The sequence below is a fragment of the Poecilia mexicana genome, unplaced genomic scaffold (genome assembly GCF_051168715.1).
Source record: "Poecilia mexicana isolate PSO_F unplaced genomic scaffold, ASM5116871v1 scaffold_20, whole genome shotgun sequence".
Classification (NCBI taxonomy): Eukaryota; Metazoa; Chordata; class Actinopteri; order Cyprinodontiformes; family Poeciliidae; genus Poecilia; species Poecilia mexicana.
In genome coordinates, this window is record NW_028263389.1 from 11,963,166 (window position 1) to 11,977,968 (window position 14,803).

Sequence of the window (14,803 nt, forward strand, 5' to 3'; positions counted from 1 at the left end):
AATGTTTTTGTTTGTTTTACATAGGAAATTCTCTAATTTAATTTAAAGGTAAACATATTTTGTGATTTTCACAAAATATGTATTTCGATGCAACTCTTTTACATGTTGAAAACATAAAACAAGAAAAAAATGAGTACATTGGAATAGCATAATAAAGGAAAGTGAAGAAAAGAAGAAGAATCGTTCAGAACTAAAAAGAGCCGACCAAATTATCCGGATCCCTAGGAAAAGCCAAAATTCACACCACCACAACTGCAAGGTCTGTCTTTTACGACATTTTTCGACACTGCCGTGCGTGAATACGCCGTCGATACCGAGTGAAGTGCGTCTCTTTGGAGCAGATACCGGCTGAGAGAAACGCAGCAGCAAGACAAAATAACATTTATTCGGGCTCGCTTCTCCCTGGATCAACTCCGTTCACCGCGCATCCCTCCGCCGGAACATTACATTTACCCCGACAGCTCGATGTGGAAGCTGGGTTAAAAGAAGAAAGGGCCACGCTGGGGAAGGCAACCAGCTGAAATACCGAACCGAGCTCGTTGGAGGAGCACAGTTGCCTCCCAAAACGACGCTTTAATAAAGGAAGGAGTGCTCACACTTCAGGCCAAACAGTGGTGAAAATGGACTATGACTTTAAAGTGAAGCTCACCGGCGAAAGAGAGCGAGTCGAGGACCTGTTTGAGTACGAAGGATGCAAAGTGGGAAGGGGCACCTACGGTCATGTATACAAGGCGAAGAGAAAAGATGGGTGAGTTTGATGAGCTGCAGGCCTCCAGCTAGGCAGCCAGCACCCCTCCCTGCCTCCTTCTCCCAAATACATTTAAATGACTCCTCGTTTTTCTCCCCTTCAAGAGAGCCAGGCTTACTGCAGACAATATGGAGATATGTGAACTGACTTAATATTGTGACAGGGGCTCTCCTTTCTCTTGTATGGCATGCTTTTGTTTTTAATAATAGATATTATTTGATTTGTGACAGTGAAGGCGCTCATTGGTCGGATTTGGCAGGTGCATATAGGCTGATGACGTTTACCTATTTATGTTACTACAGTTATTTTCTCCGCACATGAGTTAGTGTGAGATTCTGACACAATGATTACTTGAGTAAAAATATCACGGTATTAAAAAATTGCCCTATGGTGATCCCTTCATTTTTCTGCTTTTACACAGAAAAATACCTGAAGCTAAGATTGCTAAATATATGTACAGGTGCTGGTCATAAAATTAGAATATTGTGATAAAGTTCATTATTTTCCATAATGTCATGATAAAAATTAAATTGTCATATATTTTAGATTCATTGCACACCAACTGAAATATTTCAGGTCTTTTATTGTTTTAATTTTGATGATTTTGGCAAACAGCTCATGAAAACCCAAAATCCCTGTCTCAAAAAATTAGAATATTATGAAAAGGTTCTCTGAACGAGCAATAAAAATAATCATCTGAATCAACAAAGTAACTCTAAACACTTGAAAAAGATTCCTGAGGCCTTTAAAAACTCCCAGCCTGGTTCATTACTCAAAACCGCAATCATGGGTCAGACTGCTGACCTGACTGCTGTCCAGAAGGCCATCACTGACATCCTCAAGCAAGAGGGTGAGAAACAGAAAGAAATTTCTGAACGAATCGGCTGTTTGCAGAGTGTTATATCAAGGCACCTCAGTGGGAAGTCAGTAGGAAGGAAAAAGTGTGGCAGAAAACGCTGCACAACGAGAAGAGGTGACCGGACCCTGAGGAAGATTGTGGAGAAGGGCCGATTCCAGACCAAATTAAATTTTCATCTCCATAAAACTTTTCAGCAGATGGAAGCATGAAGTGCTCCAAAATCTTCTGATGGCTGCTGCATTGATCCTGCCCTTGATAAAACACAGTGGACCAACACCAGCAGCTGACATGGCAGCCCAGACCATCACTGACTGTGGGTACTTGACACTGGACTTCTGGCATTTTGGCATTTCCTTCTCCCCAGTCTTCCTCCAGAGTCTGGCACTTTGATTTCCGAATGACATGCAAAGTTTGCTTTCATCCGAAAAAAGTACTTTGGACCACTGAACAACAGTGGTCCAAAGTGCTGCTTCTCTGTAGCCCAGGTCAGGCGCTTCTGCCGCTGTTTCTGGTTCAAAAGTGGCTTGACCTTTGACCTGGGGAATGCGGCACCTGTAGCCCATTTCCTGCACACGCCTGTGCACAGTGGCTCTGGATGTTTCTACTCCAGACTCAGTCCACTGCTTCCCCCAAGGTCTGGAATTGGCCCTTCTCCACAATCTTCCTCAGGGTCCGGTCACCTCTTCTCGTTGTGTAGCTTTTTCTGCCACACTTTTTCCTTCCTACTGACTTCCCACTGAGGTGCCTTGATATAACACTCTGCAAACAGCCGATTCGTTCAGAAATTTCTTTCTGTTTCTCACCCTCTTGCTTGAGGATGTCAGTGATGGCCTTCTGGACAGCAGTCAGGTCAGCAATCTGACCCATGATTGAAGTTTTGAGTAATGAACCAGGCTGGGAGTTTTTAAAGGCCTCAGGAATCTTTTTCAAGTGTTTAGAGTTACTTTGTTGATTCAGATGATTATTTTTATTGCTCGTTCAGAGAACCTTTTCATAATATTCTAATTTTTTGAGACAGGGATTTTGGGTTTTCATGAGCTGTTTGCCAAAATCATCAAAATTAAAACAATAAAAGACCTGAAATATTTCAGTTGGTGTGCAATGAATCTAAAATATATGACAATTTAATTTTTATCATGACATTATGGAAAATAATGAACTTTATCACAATATTCTAATTTTATGACCAGCACCTGTATGTAGATTATATTTATTTAATTACCATTAGTGCGTAGCATGTCTAACAAATATGTATAGATTTTTTTAATTATCCCTGAAATAACAGCTTTAGCAATTAAAGCGTTTCCTCTATTTTATTTTATAAAAGAGGGGTTTTTTTTAAATATATTTTCTTCGTATGTAAATTAGGGGGTGGGCTCTACAGGCACTAGAGAGTCGAAAATTCTCTTTTGTGCAAAATTGTTTGTAAATAAACATTTTGGTTTCCCCTTTTCAATACATACATGGGAAGACATGCATATATTCCCAAGAAGTTGTTTTTTTTTTTAAATTGCAACTACACTTTTTTGTTTTTTGTTTGTTTGTTTTTTGTATTTTCCATCCCACATTTGCAAATTGGTGGATTTACTCTACAATAAAAGAATGTTTTCATCTAGAGGGAAAGCGGTTAAACATGTCACTTTGGTCACTATTCCTCACCCAGAAATTGAGAGAATACAATTAAAATGCTTGATATTGTGGTTAGAAAATCATTTAGATTCAGCGGCACAAAGCATGTCAACAAGACACTGCTTTATTTCAGAAAAGTACCTTGAGTACTTGAAAGGGGAGGGGAAAGGCATAGATAAATTTTGTCCAGATTACCCAGACTGGCCAAATTGTTCCCACACAACCAAAGTTATGCAACAATAAAATAAAACGCACTATAAACATCCATGGACCCACAAGACAGTAATAATGTTTAAAATGATCTTATTGTTTTCAGTTGAAACAGAAAAGCGTCAATTATCCCAATTTCTACTAAAGTGAAATATTGATTCCTGCAGTGACAATAATATCAATAACCACTGATGATTATTTTAGTTAATATAGCTAGACACAAGCAAACATGTAACACAAACACACCTGCTAAATTTAGCAGTAGATTTATTTGTTTGTTTTGCAGAATTATCCCTTGTTTGAGGAACACCTGTATGATCAGCTGATATTAGGATAATTCAGCAATCTGCAACATTTATGATCCAAAGAAACATTTTTTTTAGATCCAAGTTTGTCACAAGCCACTAAAACTGCTTCTCTCTTAATGTAGTAAAATATTGTTCTTAGCAGATGCACACATTTCTCTCCAGTTACATGAATGATAATTTCATACATAATGTATGCCTAAAACTCTGGTAGATTTCTAACAGGTGTTCAAAATTCCCTAAAACTCGGCTTCAGTTTATGTGAACGTTTTCAGCCTTGGTAGTGTTTTACTGGAAAACCCCTTTGGTTTTTCTCTTTCTGTTTGGGCTTTTTTTTGTTGTTGTTGTTGTTGCTATTTCTATTTTTGTGTGTGTGAGAAACCACAATACGGCATTCCACCCGACAATATTGTAACAGAGGCTGCCTTTGTGTTTAGTTCGGAAGACTCTGGAAATGTAAATATTGTGCTAATTAGCTGATTTGTTTTCTCCATGATTTTACACTTGCAATACATTTGCATACATCTGCAACAGAAACTAAACCTGAGATGGGCAGAACGTCAACACAAGTTGCACTTCTTGAGCCTTTCTAAATATTGTGACATTATGCTGTGTGTTACTCTTTCGGTTTAGTGAACTTTATTGGGTTTTTTTTTTATGTGACTGACTGACTGAAAATGGTGCATTATAAAGTGGATGCTTTGTGTCATTTTAATGTCAACATTTCTAGCAAATTATAATCTGGAAAGTGTGGCTGGCCTTCAAATCTACTAAAAAAAAATCCGGTTATTTAAATGCCACAAGAGAACCAGCGCACAGCATGATTCTGCCATCAACATGTCTCACTGTGGGGACGGTGTGAGGCTAAATAACTACCCACCTCCTATGCACCACTTAGTGCGCAGAAAGACCAATTAAAACAAATTGAAGTCTGTGCTCCAACTTTCTGCCTTTCAGTCATTTTATAATTGAACCCACCAATTGCTGGGGGAAATCTAGAATAAATCTAAACGCATATTTTCCAAATGTCTCCTGCTGTTTGCAATCAGTTTCTTTTGAGCAGACCGTAGCTGGAAGGAGCTCCATGCAGGAGCCATTATCACAGCCTGGACTTTGGCACCAACAGGAACCACTAAATAAAGCTCAAAGTGTTTAAAGATGTCGGAGTTGCCGCTGTTTATGAAGTAAATCTGCTGTTTTTAGACCGACTCTGGAAAAGTCACTGAGTTTGGGTTTACGAGAGGATTTGGGCCGATGGGAGGCCTGGGGGGAGGCAGGGAGCTTTAACCAATTCGTTCACGTATGAGAAAGCCCTCCTGCTCTGTTTGTGCCGCACTAGCTGCCAGGCAGAGCCTGTTTCCTCTCCCCTTCTTATTGTTTAAAGTCTCAGAGGTGAGCTTGATTACACAGATCTGGAGGTAATGCAACTTGGCCTCTTCTCCCCGGTTCCCGTGCCAGCTGCTGCCAGGCGGCCCCGTCCTTCATCTCTGTTTGCGTATGGGTCCCTCTCCGGGGGCCGGCGGTCTGGCCTGGTGTTGATGCTGCTCTGCCTCTCTCTCTCTCTCTGTGTTTGTAGGAAGGACGATAAGGACTACGCCCTCAAGCAGATTGAAGGCACCGGTATCTCCATGTCGGCCTGCAGAGAGATTGCAGTAAGAGTTGCTTCTGGTTTTCCTTTCGGGCTGTGAGGAGCGGCTCACGCAACTCTTCACCGCTGTAGCAAAATAATCACCTGTGATTAACAAAAACAATTGAAAATTGACAATTAAAACATTAGTCGTCTGCTGTATGTTTTTAAGCTACCATTTCCCACAGTCGTTCGTTTAAATAATTAGCATAGAACTTACTGTCATTGTCACGCACCTTTCCCGAGGTTGCTTAGATATTCCTCTGATTGGGTTTTTGTGCTGCAGCTGCTGCGGGAGCTGAAGCACCCTAACGTGATCTCGCTGCAGAAGGTTTTCCTGTCGCACGCTGACCGTAAAGTGTGGCTGCTATTCGACTACGCAGAACACGATCTCTGGGTAAAAAATGCAAACTTTCATAAAGCAACATGCTGTGCGCTGCGTTTTGTGAACTGTATTTTCTAGCCTTCATTCTGTTCTGACATTCTGTTGTTCGAAAATCTCGCAGAAATGTTGGTAAATGTTGTGATGACGGTTTGTGATGTATGATACTTTTCTTGTTTCCTGTCTTTGTCGTCTGTGCTTCCATCACTCTGTGACCTTGAGCATTGTGAGCAATATCATTTGTGTCCAGTGTGAGCATCTTCCACTGTGAGACTGTCCAAAGGACTAAATATTACATTAAGATGTAAATTCAGCTTCACACACATTGGAGTTTATCAGCCAACAATCATTGCCCTCCAGTTACTCTCACTGTAATAATGATGTATCTGCAATATATTATGCAGCCTTATATTGTATTATCCATCTTCTTTCATTTCCTTTCCCTTTCTTCGACCATCCCTTCATTCCTTCTCTTCTTCCATTGCCCATTCTTTCTCTCACTCCTCCTCTCCTTTTCTTTTTCTTTTAATTTTGCTTTTGCCTCCCTTCCGTCTTTCATTCTTTCTTTTCTTACTTTTATGCCTTTGTATTTCTATCTATCCTTACTCCCCTTCTTCCTAATTTATTTACATCCTTCTTTCCTTTTTCCTTCATTAATTTTCTTCTTTTCTTTTCCCCTATATTCGTCTGCCCCCTCTTCTTTCTTTTTAGCTTTATCTTCCCTTCCATTATTCCTTATTTCCATTTTTCTTTTTTCTCATTTATTACTCTTTTTTTCTTTCCTTCCTTTATTTTTCAGAGCTTCCTGATCCTTTTTTCTTCTAACCCTCATTCCTTCCTACTTTTCTTCCTTTTGTTCTTTTCTTACTGCTCTTTAGTTTTACTGGCCTCTTTCAACATCCTTTCATTCCTTCATTTTTCATGCTTTTCTCCTTTTTTTCCCCATAGCTTGTTTCTTTACTTTTCCTGCCTTCCTTTCTCCATTCCTCCCTTGTTTTTCTTTTTCATTCCTTCTCATTCCTTTTATCTTCCCCCATACCTTCTTTCCAAAATTTTCCCTTTCTTGTCTTTCCTTTCTTCCAATTTCCTTATTGCATGGTTTACAGTTAGAGGTAGACCTCAGTAGAAATACCTGCAGTGAACTCTTAATGGCTTTGGCATTTTAAAAATGAACTCTCTCAATTTGATTCTGGAAAAGTACAGAGCTGGAACACGAAGAATGTGTATGAACCATGTTTCTCGCTCTCTGTTCTTTTTTTATTTTTTTGGACATTTAAATAAACATTTTCAGCTGCAGCGTTTCACCGATTTTCCAATCAATACACATAACTGAATGAATGTTCAGTGCCAAACCTCAGCGAAACACACACACACACACACACACACACACGCACACAGAAACCAAGATGTTCTCCACATTTGGTAGTTAAACCTCCGCTGCATTACAGACTGCAGCTACAACTGGCAGACCATCAGAGCTGAATTAAATACCTCTTTCTGCCACATAGCTGCAACACTTACAATGCCCTTTGAAACAAGTGGAAACACATGGCACGCATATCAGCCCTGCCCATCTTCCCTGTAGCTAGCTTAATGTTTATAATTTAGTATGAAAAGCTTCATGCATTTAAACCCAAATGCCAACGCAGGCTACATCAACTATTATCTTGTCTTCCCTCAGCACATTATTAAGTTTCACAGAGCCTCCAAGGCCAACAAGAAGCCGCTTCAGCTTCCGAGAGGAATGGTCAAGTCTTTGCTCTACCAGATTCTGGACGGCATCCATTACCTCCACACTAACTGGGTGCTTCACAGAGACCTGGTAAGACGGCTGGCTGTTTAGATCAGTCTGCATGCAATCTGTTAATTATTACATCATTAGGGTTGAAAGTGTTCACTTATTTACACAATTAGATACTAAACTTGAGTGGGGTTTTTTGTGTTTTTTAAATAACTCTTTGATGATAATAATTGGTTTGAAACTAACAATTACTTTTTGAATGTATTATTCTTTTATTATTATGATAATCAATTTAATCAGAATAAATTGGCATATTCTGCAGATTTTTCATGTAATCTTTTTCATACAATATTAGAAATTCTTAAATATGCAAATAAATTCAATTATTTTAAATTGGAAAAAATGTTTTATTGACTAAAATGCAATAATTTAGCATACTTTTTACTGAATTGAAACTGGGTGAAGATAAAACTATGCCATTTGAAGAGTTGAGGGTATCTCACATTGACAGACAAAGGTGTTTTTATCTTAAATGTAAAATTTATATATATATATTTTCTACAGTTTTAGCTCAATTACTGCTATAGCTATGTTGTCGTGAGTCTGTGTACTACAGTTAGCGATTAATTGATTACTACCATAGTTGATGATCATTTCAATGATAGATTTGTCACAATTAATTCAATTAATCCTTAGATAATAAATTACATAAAAGATCTCAAATGTTAGCTTTTGTCAATAGTTTGATGAAGAAACATAATTTTTCCACTAGAGGGCAGCAACAAACAATACTAAATGTTGAACTTCCTCAACTAAACCAAACAAAAGTTGGAATGTTGTTTTAATGTTTGTCTTGTCACCGTCAGAAACCAGCCAACATTTTAGTGATGGGAGAAGGGCCAGAGAGGGGAAGAGTAAAGATCGGTACGAATGGCCTCAAAATGTTTACATCCCGCTTACTGTTTCAGCTGACTTCACCTTCATCAACTAATTTATTCGTTTTGCAGCGGACATGGGGTTCGCCCGTCTCTTCAATTCACCGCTGAAGCCTTTAGCTGACCTCGACCCCGTGGTGGTCACCTTCTGGTACAGAGCGCCTGAACTGCTGCTGGGAGCTCGGCACTACACCAAAGCCATCGGTGAGGCGTCGTGCTCCCCTTCTCTTGTACGCGTTGCGACCGGCCGTATGGTGGAAAACTCTGGGTGAGTGTCTGCTCTGCTTTCCTTCCAGACATCTGGGCGATCGGCTGCATTTTTGCGGAGCTGCTTACGTCTGAGCCCATATTCCACTGTCGTCAGGAAGATATCAAGACCAGCAACCCTTACCACCATGACCAGCTGGACCGAATCTTTAACGTTATGGGCTTCCCTGCTGGTGAGACTCCTCAGAAGAAAATATTCCAGAGGAAATGACTATTTATTTTAATCATGTTATTATGCCTTTATTCTACCTGCTTTGTTGTCTTTTTTTGTTGTTTTTTTATCTGGGAAGAGATGTGATTAAGAAGATAGCATTTTCCATTCCTGGCTAAGGCTCGTTATTTCCTTAGGCTTTACTTGCTCTGTTTGGATTAATGTGGTCTGCAGGCTCTGAGAGTCGGTCCAGAGTCTCTGTACATGATGCCAAGTCACAAACAGAAACATTTGCTGGCAGGGATGCATTTAGACAGATATTTTCCAGTTCACCTACCCCACCCATTTGTTATCTTTGCTGCTCTTTTTATTTAATACACCAGTTTGTATAAAAGCTACTTCTTGAGTCTTCATTAAAATTTGACCCCTGTTTTAATGTTGCTTGTAAATGGAGTGGGGTTTAACTTTAGTGTTGTTGCAGTCTGGGAAAAGATGGGATTTGATTTGGGGGAAAAAACACTAGATTTGTGTTTTCACACATAATTGTGTTTCCTAAAAGTTATGTCCACCCATCCATCCATTTTTGTCAGTTTCATATGTAAAACCACTGAATATCTTCGGTATGTTCCAGGATGTCAGAATACCTGACAAGTCAAAACATGAAATTTGACATGAATAATGTGTTGGAATCCTGTCACTTAAAAAAGCTAATTGGTGTTAAATCATTAAACGTAGCTTGTCGATATTTTTTTATTTTTTTGTCTGAAAAATAGATGTTAATTTGTTCCACATCCTGCAGTCTAAACAAGGTATATTAGAGTAAAGATGTGACAAAGTGCAACCTTGCTTTTTTGTTGTTTGACAGATAAAGACTGGGAGGACATTAAAAAGATGCCAGAGCACTCCACACTGATGAAAGACTTTAGGAGGAACACGTGAGTTTGCAAAAAGAAAGAAAACCTCTGTCCCAATTTCTTAAATCTAAGATCTAAAACAAAACCAGAGCAAAGCAAACTGTGTCTGCTGGGAAAAAGGCATTTGGAGTTGCACGTATTTAAATATCTGTGTATATGTGGTAAGTTTGATATGTTAATATATGTTGTGACATTTCTTTCGTAGATACACAAACTGCAGCCTTATAAAGTACATGGAAAAACATAAAGTTAAACCAGACAGTAAAGCATTCCACTTGGTGAGTTTTATTAACAAATCTGTCCAGTATAATTTAGATTTATCTGCTTGTTTCATGCTAACGCCTATCTTTTCTTGACAGCTGCAAAAATTGTTGACCATGGACCCCATCCGTAGAATCACTTCTGAGCAGGCGATGCAGGACCCCTACTTTTTAGAAGAACCTCTACCAACCTCTGAGTGAGCTACTGGAGCACAGACATCCACTTTATCGGCCACTTAATAGTGCTTAGATAGACTCACAGGATGTAGAGACTTGATTGCGTCTCCTAGCTAATTAGATCTCGCTCATGGAAATAAGCACATAAAGGTGACCAGTTTTCTTTGGCTTTTTTCTTCTAGTGTGTTTGCAGGCTGTCAGATTCCTTATCCCAAGAGGGAGTTCCTGACAGAGGAGGAGCCAGAGGACAAAGGAGACAAAGTAATATCCATTTGCTGGAGTGCCCTCTTCCATTCAGTTTACAGGGCCTTAGAAAAATACCCAGACCCCTTATGTTTTCTTTTTTCATTTCTTTTTTCCAAATTATCACAAACTTTTATGTATTTCATTGAAATGTTATCAGGCTGGGGAGGCAGAGTCTTAATCAGAGAAGCAGCCAAGAGGCCTATGCTAACTCTGAAGGAGCTGCAGAAACCCTCCAGTTGGGCAAAGACCCTAAATATACAGCCAGAATTACTATACAATGGTTTAGATCAAAGCATTTCCATGTTTTAATATGTCCTAATCAAAGTTCAGAGTTAAATCTGTGGCCATCCAGGGGAGACTGGACTGAGACACACCTCAAACTGCAGCCCTATGTGGGTTTATAAAAACTACAGATGTTTAAATGCAAATGCAGGCCACACTTTTAGTTTAGTTTCAAAACATGTGGATATGAAAAAAAGAACACGTATCATTTTCCTTCCACTTCACAACTATGCACTACTTTGTTTTGATCAATACCATAAAATCCCAAAGAAATGCATTTACACTGAAATGTGACATGATCTGAAAACGTTTCAAGTTTTGTCACTCATAAGTTTTCTTTGACAGCCAGATTCACACTTAGAAAATATTGTTTTGCATTTTGTAGAAAAACCAGCAGCAGCAACAGGGAAACAACCACACAAATGGGGCAGGCCACACCGGTAACCCTGACAACAGCCACGCCCAGGGCCCGCCACTAAAGAAAGTGCGGGTTGTCCCACCCACCACTACCTCAGGTGGCCTCTTAATATCCACAGAGTACCAGGTGAGTGCTTCTGTCCTGACATCACCATGACGATGCTCAGTTTCCCAAACCTAGGTCTTTCCTCACCATGCAGGAGATATTTCATATAGAACATGTAGGACATCTTTAGTCATAAAGACTTTCCCCCCCGCACTCCTAAATAACAGCTTTCTTCTTTTCTCACTTTGCTGCTTTGAGGGATATAATAGCTCTGGTCTCTGTCTTCAATTTTTTTTAAAAATGGCATAAGTTGCTGTGTGACAAAAAGAAACCTCACTAATGTCAGAAAGTTTCTAATTTGATGTAAATTGTGTTTACAAAGACATTTGGCTAAGCCGAACCTTGCTTTATATTCATTTTCTTTGTACCCCACAGCGTTCGAATCCACATGCTGCCTACCAGAACCCTGGACCAAGCACATCACTGCCCCAAAGCAGCATGGGATACTCCTCTACCTCCCAACAGCCACCCCAGTACTCCCACCAGACCCACCGCTACTGAAACGCCCCTCCTTGCACATAAACACACGTACTTCTAGAACACGTACACACACAGCTCTCGCCACGCCCACCTGAATGAATGTACTGAGGGATGTGGGGAGGACCTTCCCCATCAACCAGTCAACTAATCAACCCTACAGAGGGCGCTATATCTGCAGCAGTCTGTCAACAAACTCTACTTGTTCCAGACAACAACCATAAAACGAATCCAGTATTAGAAACACAGCATAGAGCCTGAGTCGTGAAACAGAAAGCAGGAGGGCAAAAATAAAAGGAAATGTGATTGAATCCAACCCGTTTCTGCTACTCAGACGTAATAAAAACCGACCAAGAGTCTCTTGTGTCATCTCCTCCCTCCTCTGCGACTGACCCTCTCCCAGCCAGTGCACCCCCTTTCCTGTCAAAGCTTGGATGAACCTGAAAGCTGCTATGTGACTGCCGGCCATGACAGATTCCCAGCCTTTTCCTCATTTCCGTGTTTCCGTTCATGTGAGGGCTGGAATGAGCTGCTGGGAAGCATGCTGGGTGGATGCGGATCTCCCGGATCTGTTGAGTTTTTTGTTTTTGTTTTTTAATTTTTATTTCCAAAGGAGGACAAAGAAAACGACAAGATTTTAGTAGTTTATAATTTAATCTGTTGTCATGGTTTTGTTTTCATGGCAAGAGCGGCTTGTCTGAGCCAAGCACTTGGCCTCTCGCTGTGGGTTAAAGTCTTAGAGTACATGACGACAAAATCAATCAGTGGCATGGAGGAAGGCCGATTGAACATGCATTGTACTGTAATGTACTGAAATATTTTACATGAAACAAATATCCTGACAATAAAAGTGGAAACATTAAGTTTGGTGATCATTTTTAAGCATGTGTGGAAAAGCATTATGTCCAAAGATAAGACACAAGAAGAGAACACTTGGATGTTGTCTTTGCTTTGAAACAACTCTTATTTTGAAAAGCAGGAAAGTTACTTCATCTTTGGTATAAATTAAGGATTTATCAGTCTTTAGTCTAAAGTACTTCCAGTGAAAATATATAAAATGTTAATGTTCATTTGACCTCCAAATGACAAGAGTGTCAGCGGATTAGAACAATGAAGCTTGTGTACAAACAAGAGGTCTCACTGTGCCCTAAATTTTAGACGTGGATTTATGTTTAGATAAGCATGTTTGTTCTTCAGTCCCTGAAGTGACTTGCAGTTAGAGTAGTCAGAAATTTTACTCAAATAAGAATTGGGATACTTTATGCTAATGTTACTCAAGAGTGTACAGTAAAACTACTCCTAGTTGTACAGTTTGTTTTTCCTCAAAATGTTACTCAAATAAATGTAAATGTCCACTTCTGATTAGGATGTGTGTCTACCAGCATTCTAGATCTCAATATTGAATATTTGTTGTCCATTACTGGGAAAATATCTTGAGGTCAGGCAGATTAGACGGAGAGAGTCTGTGATCATCCTTTTTTACGTCTCAGTACAGACTTCCAATTAAATTTAGGTCTGGACTTTGTCTAGAGCATTCTAACATATGAATATGTTTTGAACTAAACAGCTCAGTTATGTGTTTTGCTTGATGTTTGGAGTGTTTGCTGAAAGTCAAACCTGTGCCACCGTCTCAAGTATTTTGCAGCCTCTTAACAGGTTTTCTTCCAGAATAGCCATTTATTTAGGACCATCCATTTTTAAATTTCTACTCTGACCTGGTTCAGTATCCCTGATTAAGAAAAAACATTCCCACAGCATCATGCAGCCACCATGGGGATGGTGTGTTCAAGAGTATATATAGGGTTAGTTTTCATCTAAGCATACTGTTTCCAATGTAGGCCAAAGAGCTTAGAGCACCTTCTTCCATGTGTTTGTGCTGCCTACAGCTTTGAGGCAAAGCCTTAAACAGAACTTCCCTGCTGTCACTTTTACATAAAGGCCAAAGATGTGGACATAGTAACTAATAGTTGTCCTGTCAACAGTGTCTCTGCAGCTTCTCCAGAGTTACCTTTGACCTCTTGTCTGCCTCTCTGATTGATGTCTACAAGACAGCCAAGTCTTGTAGATTTGCTTAAAGTACTGTTTCCATTTTCAGATTCTGAATTTAAGTACTCTGTGAGAATTTTAAAGCTTGGGATATTATAACCTAACCCTGATTTTAAAATTTCAACAACTTTATCCTTACAACATGAAGAAGAATACAGTACTCATTGATCCAAAGAAATTGAAGTTGGTTTAAAAAAAATTACCTGGCATTTGTGTTTTTTCTAAGGCTTTAGGACTCCGGCAAGATGCACTAGAACATATTATTCACACAGGATGCATGCTGCAATTTATCTTGCTCCAAAAAGCTCTTACCTACTTGACCATGCAATCTCAAACAAGAATCTGCCCCATAACTCACTCTGACTGGTCACACGGGTCAAAAAATGTGCTTAAAAATAACAAGTCAATTGCATTCATTTAAGCAGAAGATATTGGACACCAAGCAAGATGGGGAGGAGGTGGAAAAAGGGTAGCTTCTCAAAATATCAGCTACTTATTAAGTTTGACATTGCTATCTTGGATTTGTTTTATTATTTGAACAGTAAAAATAGGAGCAACTCAGACACTTCTGGAAAGCATTAAATCATTTCAAAATACATTGATTTTTCTTCCTTTATTGTGCAATAATGCAATATGTTTCCTTTGCTTACATGTCTTTTTTTTTTCTTTTCTGTTGCAGACATATTTCGCTGACTATTTTCGCCTAAGCACACACCTGAAACACTAGACCATAAATCTGGATCAGGTTCTGTTGAACCTTTTTCTGAAGGATGCTGGCCCAGCTATTTTTGTAATATAATGCCCAGCTTACTCATTGTATCAGTGCTTTGTATTAACTTAGAAGCACAATCAAAATCTCTGAGGCTACTATACGCCATTTTAGAAAGTCTCCAAATGAAGTAGAGATAAGATTGTAAATATTGTCATTTATAGCACCTATGATGTAGACATGCTAGTTGAATGGGGAAAAATCCCTTGAGCAACGCCCAACTGTGGCCCCGCCTCTTTCATTCTCAGCATTGCT

The 14,803-nt window shown here is 39.5% G+C and overlaps 1 protein-coding gene across 1 annotated transcript; it reads left to right on the forward strand.

The window, feature by feature from the left end:
* Positions 1–274: 274 nt before the first annotated feature.
* cdk8 (cyclin dependent kinase 8) lies at positions 275–12,596 on the forward strand. The gene is made up of 13 exons (XM_014975445.2): positions 275–748; positions 5,328–5,403; positions 5,665–5,775; positions 7,442–7,582; positions 8,368–8,425; positions 8,509–8,640; positions 8,733–8,876; positions 9,720–9,789; positions 9,974–10,046; positions 10,128–10,225; positions 10,388–10,466; positions 11,119–11,277; positions 11,632–12,596. The coding sequence occupies exons 1-13, from the start codon at positions 621–623 to the stop codon at positions 11,755–11,757; spliced, it is 1,395 nt and encodes a 464-aa protein (XP_014830931.1). The 5' UTR covers positions 275–620; the 3' UTR covers positions 11,758–12,596.
* Positions 12,597–14,803: the final 2,207 nt, after the last annotated feature.